At 31.3% G+C, this 21,835-nt stretch overlaps 1 protein-coding gene across 1 annotated transcript; it reads left to right on the forward strand.

Moving 5' to 3' along the window:
• Positions 1 to 9,216: 9,216 nt before the first annotated feature.
• LOC101260070 (glycine dehydrogenase (decarboxylating), mitochondrial) lies at positions 9,217 to 16,512 on the forward strand. Its single transcript, XM_004245053.5, has 15 exons — positions 9,217 to 10,882; positions 11,195 to 11,440; positions 11,527 to 11,604; positions 11,690 to 11,790; positions 11,873 to 12,068; positions 12,151 to 12,276; positions 12,987 to 13,172; positions 13,247 to 13,360; positions 14,017 to 14,169; positions 14,365 to 14,553; positions 14,694 to 14,771; positions 14,863 to 14,988; positions 15,094 to 15,192; positions 15,298 to 15,415; positions 16,186 to 16,512. Exons 1-15 carry the CDS (start codon positions 9,674 to 9,676, stop codon positions 16,275 to 16,277), a joined length of 3,111 nt encoding a protein of 1,036 aa, XP_004245101.1. The 5' UTR covers positions 9,217 to 9,673; the 3' UTR covers positions 16,278 to 16,512.
• Positions 16,513 to 21,835: the final 5,323 nt, after the last annotated feature.

The raw sequence follows: 21,835 nt of genomic DNA on the forward strand, positions 1-21,835 counted from the left end.
TATTTTTTTATACTTTTTCATCATTTTTATCATTTAATATATTATTTCAAGTTTAAAACTTAGAATTTTGGATGGTTCCATAAAGATTATAGTCCACATGTGTTGGTAACTATAATAAATGTTAGGTTATTAGTATTTTAATATTAATATTTAACATATTAAATTGCTTTATTTTGGAGTTATAAGAATGACTATTGGTAGGCATTTGTGTTTTAAACTACCAATTTAATCATGTTATTCATTTTTGACTTAGTAGTCATGTATTCATTGTGAGATAAAAACATTCCAATAAACATTGGAATGGATAACTTCTACATCATCCATTAGCATTGGTTATCCATCACTTTATTTCATTCTTTATTCTTCCGTTACTCTTTCTAACATATGTAACTCCTATTGTAACCTATGAAACTCCTAAGGTCATTATCTTCACTATTTACTATCTCCATTATCATCCTATTCATTGCTAGGAAGACTTCTTGTAGTATAAATAGTAGTGGTCTTCATTTGGTTTGGTACACACACAAAACACAAGAGAAAACAAAGAGTGAAAGAGTTAGTCTAAAGAGAGTTCTTATTAGTTGAAGGGAGGTGTTCTTTTTTGTGGAGTTTTGGACTCAACTCTTGTCCAGAGTTGTAGAGTTATACTTTGTGAAGACTGTCGTATCCTGGAGGGCACAAGTCAAAGAGGTTTACTGCTGGACCAGTGAAAACATTTGCTGGAGTGGGCTTGAATCTCCTTAAAGAGAGCAAAATATCCGCATCTCAGCCTGAATAGATTAATTTCTTCATTTTGTTTTCAATTGTAATCTTGCAATTTTATTATCTTGTAAGTTTTTTCACTAACAATAAAACTTAAATCAAAATCAAATTTATACTAATGCAAAAAGGAAATCAATTTAACACTAAGAATGACAATAATATTGAATATTTGTTCTTTGATTTTACATTGGTTAGAAAATTGAAATAGTTTATGTAATCTAATTTTAATTTCCTTTAATATTTAGTCATGTAACTAATACTTATTAAACTTATTTTAGCATGATTTAGTACTTTTCAAATTATGATCATTTTCATTATGACTTGTTAATTTGCAATATTTGTTTTACGCAATTATATTATATTATATATATATATATGGATATTTTAGTGTCATTAATCATATAATTGTTTCTTAAGAAACACCTTCGATAGTTGTATTTTAGTAGGACTGAAGAAATATTTAAAATACAAGTAAATTATATGTTTATAAGAATAATTTAGCGGAAAAATTTAAAAATCCAAAAAATCCTAAGGTTGAAAACCCCGAGTTTTATTGGTTTGGTTGGTTTGATTTATATATTTAAAAATTCAAACCAAATGATTTGATTTGATATTTAAAAAACCTGAACCAACCTAACCATGTACACCTTATTAGGATTGAAATTAATAAGGTAAAATGCGAAAGCTAGCAAAGCAAACCTCGAAAGACAACGAGTAAAAAGACAAACGAAAAATATACCAAAAAACACAAAGATTTAACGTGGTTCGGTCAGTCGACCTACGACAAAAGAGATGAACAATCCACTATAAATATGAGACTACAAAAAACAGAGAGAAACAACCTCAATCAATCACTCGGAATACATGGGAGGTTCACACAAGTGATAACATATCAAGTTTGGGACCCATAAATTCTCCTCCTAACCAAAACTCTCAAAGTCCTTAAGACTACATTGTGAAAATTGATTAAGTCAGAAGGAACAAGCCTCTATTTATAGAGTCCTAAACGTTTTCCTACGAGAAAAAGGATTAGTCAATTCAAAATATTTTCCTAAAAGGAAAATTTATTTATAATAAGAAATCAGGGTAAATAAAACCCAACACACTCCTACTCTCATTATGTAAATGTAAGTAACTCCAACTAATTGTATTCGTTATGTTTTTTCACTCTCATGACTCTCTGTGTTCATCAATGTTATTCTATAAATAGGGACATTTGACAATAATGTACACACTTAAATTAATTGAAAAAAAATATGAAAAAAATCCTTATGCTCTCTTTTCTTGTTTCTTTTTATTTGTTTAGTTTAATTTTTATGTTTCTTATTTGTTGTTATTGTAGAACTTTCTATTGTTGTGTTGTTATTATTATTAAGAATTTACCATGAATTGTTGCTTTATATACATTAGTCTAACATGTGATATTTTAATATTCTCATTTGAATATTAAATTTGTGCAATAGTAAATTATTTTTATTTCATGCATTTTTAATCAATTTTACAATTGAAGGTATACTTTATATATATATATATATATCCTATCAAGACAACGATAAATACAAAATTTATATGAAATATTTTAAGTTAAACATGCAATGCACATTCTCATATCTAATTAATGTGGAACTAAATCCTACCTAAATTCATATTGGCATAAACCCAAAAGTCAAAGTGCTTGGAACAAAGTCAAAACTGCGTACACTACACTTACTGTCTTTGTTTCTAAAAATCGAAATATTTGAAAATATTTTAAAATTTGACATGAATTATTAGTTTTACTTTTAAATTATTAATGATTTTAAAATGAATACTTTTGTGTGATCAATCAAACTTAAATATAATCCTCGATTTTGCAACATAAACGAAATACATCTTTAATTTATCGTCAAATTTAGGAATATTTTCATCACTTTTTTTAACTTCTTATTAAAAGCTTTATATTTCTACAAGAATCTAAAATCATTTACTTGTCACATTGCAGATTAAAAATATATTTAAATTTATTTAATCAAATAACTAGACCAAAAATTAAATTAACATTTTACGTCAAATTTAAAAATATTCTAAATACTTTTCTTTTTTTAAAAAAATAAGTGAAAGTTAATTGACCATAATCTTTTAACATGAAGAAAATGAAATTGGGCAGAGACATAAAGTAGATAGTTTGCTCCACAAAGATAAGATTTTTGGTTAGGGCAGTGGTGGACAAACTCAAAAGACGTGGTTCACACTTTGGAGCCTAGTCTACTTGCCAACTTGTGTGTGGCCGTCAACGTCAACGAGAATTATTCGTTTTATTTGACGTGATACTATTTAATTTAATATATTATTTAAGAAAATATAATACATATTTTTAACGGATCGAACTAAATGGGATGGATCATTAAATGATTTAATTGAATATATTTGGTTCTTAAAATTTTGATTAAAATAAAAAATCTATTTTCAATAAATTTTAGTGAGAAAAGTAAATTAACTGAGTGATTTTCTATGAAAAAAATTATATTTGAGTAATTTTTGAGTTGGAAATAAAAGTTCAAATAATTTTCTATAAAAAAGAAATTGGTATATGAGTGATTACCAAAGTTATTACTTATTAGCCCCAGAATATAGTTGCCAACTTGTGTGATAGACGAATACTTTGCCGTTATTTTTTCTTTGTTTTGTTTATTTTCCTTATCCCAACAAACAATGATAAATTGCTAATTGGTTATTTTATTATTCCCAAACTTTTCCTCTATCAAATAATTTTATAATAATTCCTAAGAATAAAGATGTTGCTTATAAATATTAAATAAAGCACATGATACGATTCTTGAAAAATACATGTTACTATAAAAGAAAATCATTCTGAAGTGAAGGTTTGCTAGACATAGCCATGAAGAGTAAGCAAAAGCAAATCTATAATTCCACGTTATATTGCCATTATAAAATTACAGAAAAATGTATTTGAGCTACTATTAGATATATTAAAAAAATAAAATGTGGTTTTCTTAATGTGATTTGACTATTTTTATTTTTATTTTTGTGATGCATCATATTTAAGATGAAAAATAGTAAGACCTCTTAATGATTAATTTACCTAATGCCTCTTAGCATATATTTTCTACATGCATCTTTATTTAAAATATATTTTTCTCTTCCAATATATATTAGGACTGTTTAATTATTAATTCATATAATACTTTATAACATATATTAAGAATTCTTTAATTTTTAAAATAGATTTACTTTCAGGCAAATGATTGGAATCTCAAAGTCATAGAAAAAAGCATGGAATATAAAGCTATGATTCACCTAATCACGTAGCGTTATTCAATAGGCTTTAAAATCGAACTGTGCACCGTATGACTTATTTGAAAGTGGCACTATCAATATTTTTTTTTTCAATATTTAAAATTCAAATTCGAAATATCTAATTAAAAATAAAATAATTTTATCATTACATCATAATTTTTATTTATTTTTGTTTTTCCTCTTGAATTCAGGATCACCTAAAGTCCGAAGTCATATTAATGGTACTTACAAAATAATGTACCAAAAGTCTTATCGTATAAATTAATATTCTCTATCTGTTCAACAATAATTGTTTACTTTATTATTTTGAAATGTCTAATAATATTTTTCTACTTTATGAAAAAAATGAATAATTTGACACTTAATTCTTAATTTACTTATTTGGATAACTATTGTTAAACAAATAGAGTAATACAATTTAATGCAAACATTGGGTTTATGTTTCTATGAATGTATCTATTTTTAAAACTTAGATAGCATTAACAAAATATTTGATATCATTCAATAATTATAATTTTAAATATTGGTTGATATCATTTTCATGAATCTAGCTCTTATTTATTCTTTTTAGCACTTTCTTTAGTCTTTTGTAAATAAAATGAATTATATAAATTTAAATTTAAAAAATATAATCTCTAGCATAACGAGAAGTTAAATGGAAAAGGAGGTAGTTGAAAAAATTAAATAAATAAGTAAAGTAGGTGAAAGAAAAATGGGATTGAAGAGAAGACAACGGACAAAGTTATTAACGATAAAAATGACGAATATTATTAACATTCTAAAGGATTTCTCAGTCGTTCTTTTGTTTAAATGGTTAATTAAAATGAAGTTTGAGGATTAAAATAAAATAAAATCGAGTTGGAATGTCAAAATAAAATTTAGAGCAAATGATCAAATGAGTTCTCAGCCTATTATCGAATTTCCAATTAATACATATCTGTTCTTTGCGGGAGTTTTATTACCCCTGAACTACAGGAGTGAACAAATTAAAAGGAAACAACCTCCTCTACCTTTTAAGATAATAATAAAAATCTTCATATAATGTTCTATTCTCTTCGAACCTGACTTAATGAGATTTTATTGAATATATTATTTAGGAATAAATTAAAAGAATTATACATATGATTGACATTATAAAAATGAAGACCTCTACTAAAAAGACATGAGACTTTTAAAAATAAAAATGAGCTAGATTCATTATGGAAAGTACGTGTGTAAAAGGGTGTACCAACTTCAAGAGAAAAAAGATTCTTGATTTCAGTATTGTACCTTCCAATAAATAACAAGAATCTAGCAATAAAATACTCCTATTAAATTTATTTAAAATTGAATAGGAAATGTTCAGCCGTTAGATTTGAATGTCACCCACCCCAAACACTTGATCGTACGGCCTACGTGGACTGGTATCTAACAGCCGACCCCACTTACCAAATTTTATAGGACCATTCACCAACCCTTACACTTTTAGGAACTATATACATAAATAATATGTTTAAGAAACAAGGAACAATTTACATAATTAAATTATGTATATAATAACTATTAACAGATTTCTCATAAGTATTAAATTTTTTAAAAAATGACAGAAATTTCTCCCTTAAGTTTTTTATTATTATCCTAATAGTTTTACAAATTTTCAAAATTTTAGCATCGAAATAATGTATCAGCGCATCGGATTAATGTATCTTGCGCATCAAATTAATGTGTCTCACGCATCATATTAGTGTATTATGTATAAAATATGTATCAGATTAGTGTATCATGTATAAATATAATGTATTTTACTTAACGATTAATGTATCTTGCGCATCAGATTAATGTATCAACGCTTATATTATTGAACAGTTTGAGAGATTTCTGTAATTATAAACTTAAGAGGATAAATGATAATTTTGTCTTAAAAATATGTGATTTCTGTCATTTACCCTTAAATTAAATTAATGAAGAGCACAATTCATCAATTCTAATGATTTCATGGAGAAGTAACAATCTAATGATTTCGTGAAAATATGAATATTTTTAATGGTTAATTTGATGTGAATATCATATATGATTAAATTTGTATGAGGTAAAATTCATACTTTGATAAACAGATGAATCAGACTATAGCACATGGTTGAATCAAAATCACAGAGATGTAAATCATTCTTACCTCAACTATAGGAAATATCAGATCGTGGCCCCAGACATGACTTATAATCAAGATGCTTACATGACCTCTTTTTAAAAATAAGTCACTTATTGTTGGAGCATCATCATAATAATTTTAGGGCAAATCAACAATCAACAATGAATCTAGCATCGATCTGCTCTCAATTAGCCTTGATCCCAACAATAGGACTAAAAAAACATGCTACTAAATAGCCTTTTTCAGAACTTACGTGCATTCCTTTGAACACTTGGGCATAGAATTCATTTTTTCACGTATAAAAGAGTCCTCTCAGAAAAAGGAAAGGCATCGAAAACTCACTATTAAGATATATCAATTTCTTTTTGGGCATAACATAGATATACACTTAACTAACTTGATCTTAACTGAAAATTATCCACTCGACTTTGAGTATGCATATCTGAACATCTTAACTTATTTCTCTTGTTTCGGTTATATACTCCAACTTAAGCCTCATTTACTTACACTTAATGAATGTATAAATCTAAATGGTTCAGTCAGTAGATTTGTGCATTTGTATTCATTAAGATTTAAACACTTAATTGGTCTGAATACACATTAACCATTAAGATCTTGAATGGAGTCTTAATATCATTAAAATGTATTTTTGTGTGGATAATATTTGTCATCAGTCTATCCACAATCATCAACCACCACCACTAACCACCTCTGTCATCACAACCACTACCATAACAATCACCATTACCATTGTCAACCACATTATTATCATCATCTACTCTACTACCTACCACCTCTGTCATCATAACCATAACTACCGCTAACCACTATCAGTTGTTGTCACGTTTATCCACCATTATAATTATATCCAGTGTCGCTGCCACCCTCTCTTTGTAACTGTCACCTCTATCATCATTACCACCACTACAATCAATTCCTACTACCAACAAACTCCATCATCACAACTAGAGATAGTATCTTAATCATTCAGATATACATTCTGATTCAGACGTATTAAATCTTAATGAAAGCAAATGAGGCCTTACAAAATGATCATTTAGATACCTCTAAAATTTATGTGTCACGTCAGAGTCAGGTCTTCACAAAACACCATGAAACGAGTTAGAATATTTACTTACGAATTGAGATCAAGTTTAGATATCTAGATATACACTCTCAAAATTGAATAGCTTCCTTGTTCATTTGCAAAATTTCAAGTATCATTTATGTGCTTTATGCCTTGTGTCATAAAGGATTCTAAGTGAAGAAGGGACTTCATCTTCTACTCTCTTGTATTTTTCTTCTCCTTTGAGCAACTTAGATTTTGGTATTCAGTATCTACTTTGTTACTTAGATTTTGGTATTCAATATCTACTTTGTTGTTTGAACAAAAAGTAAATAAATTTGATTAACTTCTACTAAATTTAGATAGCTAAAATGGTGATTTTTTTTCAATAAAAAACTTTTCTGAGGTGGGATACCTCTGTGTGAAGAAGTAACTATCACTTAGATACCATTCACATTCACTTCAATTCAACATTAAGTATAAATCATATGATATTTTCTTATTGTGAATCAATCAATGAAATCTCAAGATATTTTCAACATTAAGTATAAATTAAATAGTAATTATTCTTTTGTTTATTGTTCCACTTGGAGTGATAATATCCACTTAGAATTTCCATGTGTCAATATTTACTTCCACACATACCTCCATATATATGGGAAAAAGGTAATAATGATCTTTGGCTTCAAGTGTGAAATTGTGAGGTAATGGATCAAGATAAGCAACAAGTGTTATATACTTTGCCAACCCACAAACAATCCAATCCAAACCATCAAAATCTTCCTAAACTATTCACAATTTTCAGGCTTTGGTTTTATTGAACTATTTACTACAACCATTTCTAAAAAGAAAAATCTTTCAATTTTATGTCCATTGAAATCCAATCCAACACCCATTCATTCCCTTCCATACAAATTTCACCTCATCAATAATACCCTTCTTATTTTTCCCTCTCTCTCCTTATTATTGATAGATCCACTAAGAAAAAAGAAAAAACACTAACACTCTCTTTAGATGATTGTTAGATATTTGTTTTATTATATATTATATTGTTTCAATGAATATAATATTTATATTCTGTATTTTTTTCATCATTATATAGTATCATACATTAACAATTTAAATGACATTTTTATACAAAAAATTGGATATGAGATAGAGCTATTACAAATATATAGGATAAGAATATCGATTAATTTGATTTGATCTTAAGGTTTGTCGGTTATTGATTTGTAGACATGCTAAATCGTTATAGAAACATTGAGATATTGACTTAATTTTTTTTTATCTTTATAAGTTCGATTATTGGTTTAACCATTAAGATTTGATTAAAGAAATCATTGAAAATCACTTAGAAACAAAGTGACAAACTAAAAATCATGCACATGAGTTGATATATTGCATCTTGCTTAAAAACAAACACACTCACATTATAGAATAATCTAGAGTTTGAGACCGTCAGAAATAAAAATATGAAGCTTAACTCTAAGTCAAAGATTTTACATACAAAATAGTGTAAATATAATTACTGAATTTACTATCAAATTACGGGTTAATCCGTGAAGAAAAAAACCGCAAACCGTTAATAATCGATAATCATATAATAAAAAAGAATCAAAATCATTATGAAAATTGCTATACCAATAGCTCATTATCGATAAATTAATAAATTTTTTTCGATTTGAATTATCAGATTCAACTCTTTTCTTTTTTGGTAAATAAAACTTTTTATTTCAAAACCAAAGTGAATCATTACAAAACTAAACACTTCCATCTATACTAGTCCTACTAACCATATAAAAGAAAATAACGGACGCTATGTATAGGAATCAAAACAATCTATCTCGAGCCTAATCAACAATTACTATGACTAGTGTCAGCCTACAAATAATCAACTCAATTTTGAATAACCCTAAAAATTAAATTATTAATATATATTAATAAATAAATAAGATAATAGCGCGATCCTACCAAATCAATAATACACAAAATTAAACTCTGTTATTGTTGTGTAACCATGAAATTAACAAGGTGTAAAACTACTGGTTGATAGAAAAACAAAGATCCAAAAATCTTCTGTTTTTTTCCTCCAAATTTCTGCCTAGTGTCACTCCACTCTTCACCCATCACCACCAGATCTAGTAAATTCCCAAGGAAAAAAATACAATATAATTATGGCTTATGGGAGCAGATAAATAGAAAAAGATTAACTTGCTTGCTGTGGCCTGTGTAGTATCCTCAACCCCAACAACCCATTACAACCACCCACTTTTTTTCTTTTTGTTCCATAAATAAATCAAACCATACACAATCAAATATATATAGTGAAAAACCAAAGCTTTTAGCTTTGTCAACTTTTCTCAATCTTCATCCCTTACTAGGGGTGTTTCTTGTTTTTTCCTTCACAAATCTCGAATTCAATGGAGCGTGCTAGAAAATTGGCAAACAGAGCAATTCTGAAACGTTTGGTTTCACAATCAAAACAGAGTCGTTCTAATGAAATCCCATCACCATCATCATTATACAGACCTTCAAGGTATGTATCTTCACTGTCACCATACACATTTCAGGCTAGAAATAGTGTGAAATCTTTTAATACTCAACAAGTTAGATCAATTTCTGTTGAGGCTTTGAAACCAAGTGACACATTCCCACGCCGACATAACTCAGCCACCCCTGAAGAACAAACTAAAATGGCTGAGTTTTGTGGGTTTCAAAGCCTAGATGCACTTATTGATGCTACTGTACCTCAATCGATTCGTAGTGAATCGATGAAGTTACCTAAGTTTGATGGTGGATTGACTGAGTCACAGATGATTGAGCATATGCAGAAATTGGCATCTAAGAATAAGGTTTTTAAGTCATATATTGGGATGGGGTATTATAATACTTATGTACCACCTGTTATATTGAGGAATCTTTTGGAGAATCCTGCTTGGTATACTCAGTATACTCCTTATCAGGCTGAAATTTCCCAGGGACGTCTTGAGTCCCTGCTGAATTATCAGACCATGATTACGGATCTTACTGGTTTGCCAATGTCTAATGCATCTTTACTAGATGAAGGGACCGCCGCAGCTGAGGCTATGGCTATGTGTAACAATATTCTTAAGGGAAAAAAGAAAACTTTCCTTATTGCTAACAATTGTCACCCTCAGACTATCGAGATTTGTAAGACTAGAGCTGATGGATTTGATCTTAAGGTAGTTACTGTAGATCTTAAGGATATTGATTATAAGTCTGGTGATGTTTGTGGGGTACTAGTTCAGTATCCGGGGACCGAAGGTGAAATCTTGGATTATGGGGAGTTTATTAAGAATGCACATGCTCATGGGGTGAAGGTTGTTATGGCATCTGATCTTTTGGCCTTGACAATGTTGAAACCACCTGGTGAGCTTGGAGCGGATATTGTTGTTGGTTCTGCTCAGAGGTTTGGAGTGCCTATGGGTTATGGAGGCCCTCATGCAGCTTTCTTGGCAACTTCTCAAGAATACAAGAGAATGATGCCTGGAAGAATTATTGGTCTCAGTGTTGATTCAACAGGGAAACCTGCTCTGCGTATGGCAATGCAGACTAGGGAACAACACATCCGCAGGGACAAGGCTACGAGTAACATTTGCACAGCACAGGTACTGAGTGAGCTACTGTTTTCGCTAACATCTATGCTATGCTTTTATTTATGTCTCCTAGATTCTCTATTACACGTCATTTTTATATTGTAGTAGTAGTAAATATTTTAACTTGTTTGAAAAATGCTTACTTTCTGCTTGTATACAATGTTTTGTCTGGATATGAGCAGTGAGGAGTAAAAACAAATCAAAATCTAATTTTCTTGCAAGAGATTATCTAATTCTTATATGTGCATTGGAAGGGGCTGATGCATGACACCATGCACTTTAGTTTCTTTTATTGGCTTATGAAATTGTCCTTTTATTATGAAGGCTTTGCTTGCCAACATGGCTGCCATGTATGCTGTCTATCATGGACCCGAGGGGCTAAAAACCATTGGCCAACGTGTTCATGGTCTTGCTGGAACATTTTCTGCTGGTCTCAAAAAGCTAGGAACAGTAGAAGTTCAGGATCTTCCATTCTTTGACACTGTGAAGGTGAAGTGTTCTGATGCAAAGGCAATTGCTGATGTTGCTACCAAGAATGACATTAACGTGCGGATTGTGGACAACAATACTGTAAGTCTAGCTAATTTTTATTTTAAACTTATCGATACTACCAAATTTATGTTATGATTAAGCGAACCCCCTTTTTTTGTTTCCAGATAACTGTATCTTTTGATGAAACTACTACCCTAGAAGATGTGGACGATCTATTCAAAGTTTTTGCCTTGGGAAAGCCAGTGAGTATCATTACTCCCCTATCCATGCTGCTGGTAGCAACTCAACGTATACATAGTGTATTCTTATCTTTGATGCTGTTAATAGGTCCCGTTCACTGCTCAATCAATTGCACAAGAGGTTGAGAACCTGATTCCTTCTGGACTTACAAGGGAGACTCCATTTTTGACTCACCAAATATTCAACTCGTAAGGCCTTCTTCGATGGTTAACCATCTTTATCCTGTAACCTTATTTTATTGCTAGTTTAATTATTACATTGATGATTTAGGTACCATACTGAGCACGAGTTGCTGAGATACCTCCATAAGCTGCAATCAAAGGATCTCTCCTTGTGCCATAGCATGATTCCTTTGGGCTCCTGCACAATGAAATTGAATGCCACAACAGAGATGATGCCGGTGACATGGCCTAGCTTTGCAAATATTCACCCTTTTGCACCCACTGAACAGGCAGCTGGCTATCAGGTTGCTACTGCTTAAATGCATCTCTGCTTGCAAACTGCAGAAACAGAAGAACTAATCAAGACTTTTACATGCTTTCTTGCAGGAAATGTTCGACGATTTGGGCGCCCTACTGTGTACAATAACAGGTTTTGATTCCTTCTCGTTGCAGCCTAACGCTGGTGCTGCTGGAGAATATGCTGGATTGATGGTTATTCGTGCATATCATATGGTACTCCTCATATCTAAATGAATAGTTTGCTTTCGGATTTGATTTAAGCTCTCTTAATACCTAGCTAATACTTACAAGATTAAGATTTCTAATGAACTTAATTAATATTGTATTTGTGAATCGTTTGAAGAGACAAATTGGTGGGAAAGACTGCACATGCTTTTACTATTACTATCAAACACCGTTCCTTTTATAGTCTGTTATTTTAAAAAAAGTTTCCTTTTTTACTCATCCATTTCAGCAAATCAGGAGATATATATTATCTACTTCCAATATTACCCTTATCATAAGTGACTACATAAAGTATTAGTAGTCAAATTTAGATTTCCAAAGCATAGTTAATATGGGTAATTTAGTAAAACAAATCCTTAATAAATTATTCCTTGAGTGGAGTGTCAAGTCAATATAGGACTAGTAAAAGGGATTGGAGGGAGTACTAGAGAGAATCACCTGTTGATCACCCATTCTTTGTGAAGATCTGTACTTCCATCTAGTTACTACTTGACATCTATTATCCTTCATGGAGTTGTAGAAGGCTATAGAATTTTAATCTTTCAAGAACGCTTGATGTACCATAATGGGATGCTAATGGCCATATGATTATAATTTTTGTTTTCAATCATCAGATTCTTCTCCTTGTTTTCATCCTTATCCATAAATTGGACTCTGTAAAGCTTTCGGCTAGTTAATTAAATTGAGTTTTGTTGCAGTCAAGGGGTGACCATCACCGCAATGTATGCATCATTCCTGTATCAGCTCATGGAACAAATCCTGCAAGTGCTGCAATGTGTGGGATGAAAATTGTTGCTGTCGGGACAGATGCAAAAGGAAACATTAATATTGAAGAGTTGAGGAAGGCTGCTGAGGCACATAAGGATAACCTTTCTGCTCTCATGGTAAATCATGTGCTACTATTTTCTGACACCTTTCTGTATTGGTTGTATTTACTTAAGTCTTGATCAAATTTCAGGTTACATACCCATCAACACATGGAGTGTATGAGGAAGGAATTGATGAGATATGTAAGATTATCCATGACAATGGTGGTCAGGTGTACATGGATGGAGCTAACATGAATGCACAGGTAATTACCTCATATTAACTCCTAACCTCTCATGCTGTAACTTTTCTTCCTCAGATTTACAACTTATTAGTCTAGATTGTATATACTGGGATGTAAACATTTCATCATTTCAAATTCTTGTAGATTTTACTTCTAAATGTGTCTGCTTAGTGATCATCATATCTCTATAAATTCTAGCTCAACAATTTTTGAAGTCAGACCTTATATCTTAAGAAAGGGATGTCTAATGAACCTCAAATTTTCCTTTCTATCCTTTTCTTCCTCTTCTTTACTCCTGGATGATTTAATAGTTGTCCCACATGATGTGTGAGCTCGTGTTATTTGCTGTAATTTAGTTTGCTCTGACTTTTGTGAGTCATACTACGTCCTGTGCGGTCAAGTTTGAAGCTCTCTTCTCTTGATTGGTTACCTTAATTTAAAGATTTTATCAGGTGCTTGGCTGGTGGTCAATAAAATTTCTGGACAATATGATATCTGTTTTTTTTAACTTATGCATACTACCTTTCTTCTATTTACTCCTCAATTACATCATCAAAATTTAGTTTTAGTTCAGCTAATGACTACACCATTTTGTTGTTGGCTGTTTCCTCTTTTTGATGAGGGCGTAGATTCAGGTATTGTACAGTCTTTTCATTCATAGCTAATTTTTCTTACAGGTTGGTTTGACAAGCCCTGGCTTTATTGGTGCTGATGTTTGTCATCTAAATCTTCACAAAACATTCTGCATTCCTCATGGTGGAGGAGGTCCTGGAATGGGTCCAATTGGAGTGAAGAAACACTTGGCACCATATTTACCATCACACCCTGTGGTATGTCCTTGATAACACCAATTACTTAACTACATAACAATCTCTAGGTCCTGGTACCTTGTTCTTTGTTAGATTTATGTTTCTTAAAGATAATATTGTGATTACCAAACTTGCAAATATTTGTCAATTCATCGGCCTAGGATTTTGTTTTATCTTTCTTGTTTAGTTTTCTTAATCGTTGTGATTCTCCTGAAGGTATCAACTGGAGGGATCCCATCCCCCGATCAGAGTAAGCCACTTGGTGCTATTTCTGCTGCACCCTGGGGTTCAGCACTTATTTTGCCGATTTCATATACCTACATTGCCATGATGGGGTCTAAGGGACTTACAGATGCATCAAAGATAGCTATCCTGAGCGCAAACTACATGGCGAAACGTTTGGAGGTCTTTGTTCTATTATGTCTCATATTCTATTTAAGTTGAATTTTCTGCTTATTCATCATAGTTGAAAAAGTTTGTCCTGCAACAACTGTTCAATTTGGGTATTCTACTTAGCTGATGATATTTTCTGCTCTGATCAACAGAAGCACTACCCAGTCCTCTTCCGAGGTGTCAATGGAACATGTGCCCATGAGTTTATCATTGACCTGAGGGGCTTTAAGGTAGTTTCTTTTTTGAATTATTTCCAATTCACTTCCTCTTTTACTGGTTGTTTTTAGTGTACTAAATCTTGTCTGAGTCTTCACCTTTCAGAACACTGCTGGGATAGAACCTGAAGATGTTGCTAAACGTCTTATTGACTACGGATTTCATGGACCTACAATGTCTTGGCCAGTTCCTGGTACACTTATGATTGAACCTACTGAAAGTGAAAGCAAGGTATAATACAAGGGTGCATAATGTATGATATAGGAAAAAAGTTTCAGTAGTACACAGTTTAGGTTTTTTTATTTTGTGGTCCTGAATTAGTTGTATATTATGCAGGCGGAACTAGACAGGTTTTGTGATGCACTCATCTCCATCAGAGAAGAAATCGCTCAGATTGAGAAAGGGAATGTCGATATTAACAACAATGTTCTCAAGGTATTCATGTGTTAATTTTTTTCTTGTATATTAGTTTTCAATGAAATGTTTGCTGTTTGTACTATTGCATAAATCAGGAGATATTAATCGAGACTTGTTTTGCAGGGGGCTCCTCATCCACCATCAATGCTCATGGCAGATGCATGGACAAAGCCATATTCTCGGGAATATGCTGCATACCCTGCTCCCTGGCTAAGGAGTGCCAAATTCTGGCCAACTACAGGTCTTTACCATCTCTATTACAACAATTTTAAACCTACAAACTTGACATTAGCTAAATTCTGAAGTATTAGATTTTCTTTTCCTATTCAGTAATACATTGAAATTTAGAGGTGTTCAGCCAAACATATACTTTACTGGTCAATGCATTTTCAGAACTTCCGAAACAGACTAGCAATCACTACTGAAATTATGTCCTTAAATTTTAAACATCCTATCTACACACAATGTTTTTTGTCTTCTCCTTAATGATCATACAAAAACTTCATTTGAGAACTCATTAATTTTCATGTAATCATACTACATAATGATAGCCTCTAGACTAACTAGCAACTGAGGACATGCAGGGAACTTTCCATTTACATGTCCTATTACAACGGAACTGCTCTAAAAAGGCTGTCTTCTATCAAATCTTGTGTACTTGAAATTAGAATATCTGTTTTACCGGCACGTGTTAGAAGAGAAACAATGTTTTCTTTTTTGTCTCTGCTTGTTGCATAGGGTTCTCATCATGAACATAATGAATCTGTAGAACTTTGGAAGAGGATATTTGCAAGTTCATATGAATAGAACCAATAAGATGATTGAAAAAAGCTCATAGTATCTGCTGAAATCTGCAATACTGCTTTTTTATTGAACCAGACCTCAAATTATACATTTGTATTCATTATGTTGTTAATGAGTGTGAAATGAGCTACAACAAACTATTAAAAGGGGACAAAGGGAGTCTTATATCTTGGTATTCACGATAATGTACTTGTGATTGCATTTCAGGACGAGTGGACAATGTGTATGGAGATCGCAACCTGATCTGCACCCTTCTTCCAGTGTCAGAAATGGCGGAAGAAAAAGCTGCAACTGCTTAAGCGTCAACTGTTTCAGTGGTCATAAGTTCCTTTACAAAGCATGAAATCACTTTCCTCGTCGATGATCTTGTTGTACATACAAGTTTCATATTCATATACTTGGTGGTAGCTGATGACTTCCATCTTCTTGCCATATTGATGAAAAGCTGCTATATTAACAGATCATGTTGATCATTGCAGCTCACTTGTTGTAATCATCAATTCCTTCTTTCTTCAATCTATCTATCTTTCATCACCTATGTTGCATAGATTCTTCGTTTCTCTTCTACATACGATACGATGTGACTAGAGTTGCGGGTACTTAATGTGATTTCTCAAAATATACCAAAAAAATATTTTTCATGCAACTGAACTAGATACATATCTGTGAATGAGTCTAAGCAACATAGTTTATCACAATGCATCACATATATGCATTGGCTAGGCAAAAACTTTCTTCAAGAAATGTTTTAGGTCTCTTCTCTTTGTTTATATCCCAGGTGGTGGGATATATTAGTCTAATAATATGATCTCGGAATAGCTTAGTCCACGAATCAAACGAGAAAATCCTTATAAAACTCTTGGAGCAAAATTTGTTGAAAAACCCATATTTAGCTTTGGTGTAAACCTTTTGGGTGCGTGACTACACAAATGAAAACCATGGTTATCTTTGTGTAATAAAGTGGTAAATTTAATTGATACTAAATAAGACTTTAGAAAGAGGGATCGGTCATAAATTTTTTAAATAGTACGTATAAATAGTGTTGTAATTGCAATTTCGGCCATTAAATTATTTTTCAGACCCTTTCTCCTAAATTTTAGAAGGATAATCAACCAACGATTACACAATTTTGTATACATATAACTTGGTACGTTGATGTAAAACATTTTGTTTTTGGTTGAACAATTGTTGTACACATACTGTAAACTTAATGTACACCATTTTATATGAAGTTTGGCATTTCGTATAATCGTAGATTGTTTAATTTGGTTTGATGTTATTAGGGATTGGTGTAATTTTTAATAACATTGGTGCTAAATATAAATTTTGTACAGTAGCTAGTTAATTAAATTATGGTGCAAGTTATAATAATGGCAAACATAGATATCAAGCAATAACTTTATACGTTGTAGGTGATTAAATTATGGTACAAGTCATTCTAATGGTAAACGGGCAGTGAACACCAACTTTACACCGCATTATATATCATTTTATATACATAATTGATTGAATTAAAGTGTAAGTATGATAAAACATACACTAAATTTACACCGTATTGTACACCATTTCATATTACATAATTGATGTAATTATTCTAATGGCTAGACATCTTGTTCGTTAGTTTTCTTTTTTAAATTGAAATCTCATCTTCAAATTCGCTATCTTGAGGATATTTGATAGTTGTAATCTTTTTCTCTTTATCCTTTCTTTTTGACGATTTGAGTGTAACAATGATAAAGTTCTTATAAACGTTTCTCTTTACCCTTTCTTTTCCAGGTATTATTGGTAACAACTACAGAGATTTCACTACCATATGGATAATCTCTTTCAGATTCACAGGTGAGAGATGGAGTGAAAACATTGAATTCGAAGCTTGGTCTTGAACACGCAGTGTTATGATTCAAAATGAGTGATGAGTGGTATCCGCACTTAGTCTTCTAGGTGAGCGAATCAACAAATTCAACATCAACTTATATCAATTGTTCAACTTAAGAAATACAATCATAATGCGGAAGCTTAAATCTTATTAATGTACGAAACACAAATCCACCAAAATCTATTAAATACCGTTTCCCAGAATTTGAAAGCGAAAACTTAAGACATTATATCATGACTAAGAGACTCCAACACGAGCTAGAATAAATAGCTCATCCTGTAACCTGATGTACCAGAGACAGGCTAGAGCTGAGGACGAGCCACTCGCTACACTCTACAAAATGAAAACGAAGGAAAAGACAAGTAGGGAGCACTTAATGGCAACATATACCGAGCACATATCATCGGCCGACTCAAAAGAGAAACTAATATACATAAAGTAATAACATGAAATCAACTATAGAACTTAGCATGTGATAAACAAAATACAACATGAACAAGTGACAACAATACTGAAGCAAGTACTTAATCAATTGACAATATCAAGAACACACATGAGGACTCATACCTCTACACCACACTCTTTTGAGAAATGAGTTCATTGAGATTGGATATATTAAGTTATTTTTAATATGTTTTTCTTTAATGTTATAGTGTTGAACGTGAAACTTGATCCAATAATATCATACCGGCTCGTGGTAGTCAATTCAAATATATAGTGCTGGCTCGTGGCACCCAATCTGACAATATAGTTAATTCAAAATTATTATTTTCATCATTTTACACTTTATTAACAATATTTCACCAAACCTTCTTTATTCAAGACATCACTTTAACAGAGATAGTTCAAGATTATGAATTTTGCGGTCTTGAAATTACAGACCAATCACAACAAGACATAAATCATCCAAACCACAACAACTAAGTGCATAGAAAACTTCACATCATTACTTTATGGCTATCAATAACTACTAAAGGTCTATCTATCACATCGAATAAACCATGATCTACCTTCACCTAAAAACTGAAGTCAAGAAAGCTAGTTCACCCATGCTTTTCCTTTCTTCAGTGCCTCAGATGATTTTCAATCTATCAAGTATGCAAAATTGATAAGTTAAAGGAGTCTATAGACACTCGTATTACTATATGTCTAGCCTATACCTAAAAACACATCTAAATCTATAATCAATTTTCAAAAATTCAAGCCTAATAATAAGTCTCAATCTTCTCAATTGTTACAACTTTAAAGGTATTCATATACTATAATACATTTTAATTATCGATTATAATATATCAAAACTTGAATTATAACTGAAACTACATGTTCAACAATATCCATCACCTTAACTTTTATGCAGCTGTATTCAGTATATGTAATATATGAGTTGTAATCACTAATTCATCAAGGGGTGATTTTCCAATGATGATCCATTAATTACATTATCTCTAAAAGACCGTAGCAGGTCATCAAGAAGTTTCACAACAATACCAAAAAACCACGTGAAATAACCAAATACCCACTAACTATAGTTGTAAATGATATTTCAAAAAATAAACAAAATAAATTAGGAGTTAACAAAATCACTACACTAACTCAAAAAGTAGCTATAAAAATGTGTACATTGATATGTTATCTTATTTTTATGTCAAGCGATAGTTTCACCCACTTAATTTTTACTTGAACGATTAAAGGATAAAACTAAAGTCTATTTTTGATTTAAGAGCAAGAATTAAATAGCACCCCAACATAGAGAAATTTGTGTGAATGACCCCTTTGAATTTAATTGCTAATTTTGTATTTATTTCTTCAACTAAAATAAGAATAATCATAACAAAATTTAATCAATTAATATGAAAAATGCAAATTTGAGATATCATTTTAATCAAGGGAAAACAAAAAAAAATAAAATCCAAAATACATCAAATTATGCGATTGGTCTTTTCTAATTTTGTTTTAAGTATTAATTTTTCCCAGATAGATAATAGTGAATTTACATTTTGAGAATTAATAATATCATGCTAATTGTAAAGATGGATAGCATACGATTTGAAGTGTATATGATATTTATGAACGTCAAGTAAAATAAGAGAGTATACAAGTAATTACAACAAATGCAGGAAAAATAAATGAGTTAATTTTAAATATATACAATAAAGTATTAGTTTAAAAAAAATATAGCCATGTTTTATTTACATAAAAGAATATTCAAATTTCATAGAAAGTATACATTGGGTATACTTAACAATAGTAAGAGAAAGTGTCATATCCTGAGTCTACACCCTGGACGTGGTTGACATTCGAGAAAACATTGATGATCTTGTTGATCTCCAAACGAACCCTTGGGCTTGCTGAATATTTAACTGAAGTCCGACTTAAGCAAATACAAGCTTTAAAACAACAGTGAAATTAATAGTCTCAAAACTTCTCAACTCAAACTATCTCAAACAATATGAAAACAACAATAATTTGAAAAAATGGCCTCGAAAGGAAATACTGATAAAATTCTTGTCACTATCTACCTATGAAGCCTTTATAGTTCAACATGGATTTCAGGACAAGATCCACTACTCCTCAATACTAATAAAAAGAAAGATAAAAATGGAGTCTCCCAGATGGAAGGAGGGCTCACCAAAAGCTGTCAAGGAGTGCAAAGTGATCTCAACGAAACGCTAATTGATGATCATATACACTTGTATATGTATATTTTAATGATATAAATACATTATATGCATGAGTATATAATATAGTCAAAGCAAAATAACAGAATTGAAGAGACTGAGATAATATTCAACTAAATGCAAAACATAATTATAAATATGATCCGTTATATATAGATAAGATGATTTAGAACTTCACAAGTAAGGATCTAATAACCCTCTAAACTATATGTAATATTATACAAAATATAAAATAAAAAGTACTATTCGCTTTACTAGAGAGTTTCTCCAACTGACAACTATCACTATGAGTATCGTGATGATACATCACCTTGCGCCGCACTGTCACAACAGTAATATATTTTGCCAATGTGTAGAACAAACTCAATTCATAAATCCGCTAAAAGGTTTACTCAAAGGGAAAAAGGAGTCGCACGAAAGTTGGTGCGATCCTAACCCACATTGGCTATGTGATTTATGCAGAATATGAGTTGTCTAACTCTTCTCAATAGTAGTGCTTAATACTGACCCCAAAATATTAAAGTCAATGTTCAAGTAAAAATACTTTCTTTAGGTTGAAATAATTTCTCAGAAGGTCTTTTTAAGAGGTACTGCTCTGTAACAACTCATCTGAAAAACTCTTATACTTTTAAGAAAATTAGTGTTCTCTTTTTCCATGTAAAACTAATACATTTGGAAATCATTTAGTTCACTTAAATTTTGCTAAAAATTATACTTTAAACTTTACTCTTAAACACACTTTTTAACTTCCCAAAATAATTTTAAGGAAATCTTTTTGATCAATTGATTCACAAAGAAAACTCAGTAAATATGATTTCATAAAGAGAATCACTGTATAGAAATTTTCAGATACCGTACCTGTTACGATTCCGACCGTCGGAATTGATACCCACACTAACCATCTGGTGGGAGAATCATTTATATTAATTATGTAACCAACTCTAATTAAATACGAAAGTATTAACGTTATGGAAACAAGTTAAATGCTAAGGAGAGAAATAGAGTTCCCGTAAAATCCAAACAAAAGTCTAATAACAAACTAACATTGCGAAAGTAATGCCTAGAACCTGAAAGTCAATGTACCAAAACATCTAACAATGAACCCTAAGTCTAAACCAGAAGGGTTACAACCCAAACTAATGATCAATTGATTCACAAAGAAAACACAGTTATGTGTTCATGTGGGAATTACTATATAGAAATTTTCAAATATTGTACCTGTCACGACACCGACCGTTGGGATTGACACTCACACTAACCATCCGGTGGGAGAATCATTTCTATTAATTAGGTAACCAACTCT

Source organism: Solanum lycopersicum, chromosome 8 (genome assembly GCF_036512215.1).
Source record: "Solanum lycopersicum chromosome 8, SLM_r2.1".
NCBI classification, from domain to species: Eukaryota; Viridiplantae; Streptophyta; class Magnoliopsida; order Solanales; family Solanaceae; genus Solanum; species Solanum lycopersicum.

What these genes read in the sequence shown, in the direction of transcription:
- LOC101260070 (XM_004245053.5), top strand. Translation starts at nt 9,674, where the DNA reads ATGGAGCGTGCTAGAAAATTGGCAAACAGAGCAATTCTGAAACGTTTG. An exon ending in TTATTCGTGCATATCATATG is followed by an intron (nt 12,277 to 12,986) that starts GTACTCCTCATA and finishes GTTTTGTTGCAG; the next exon opens with TCAAGGGGTGACCATCACCG. An exon ending in TTGACCTGAGGGGCTTTAAG is followed by an intron (nt 14,772 to 14,862) that starts GTAGTTTCTTTT and finishes TTCACCTTTCAG; the next exon opens with AACACTGCTGGGATAGAACC.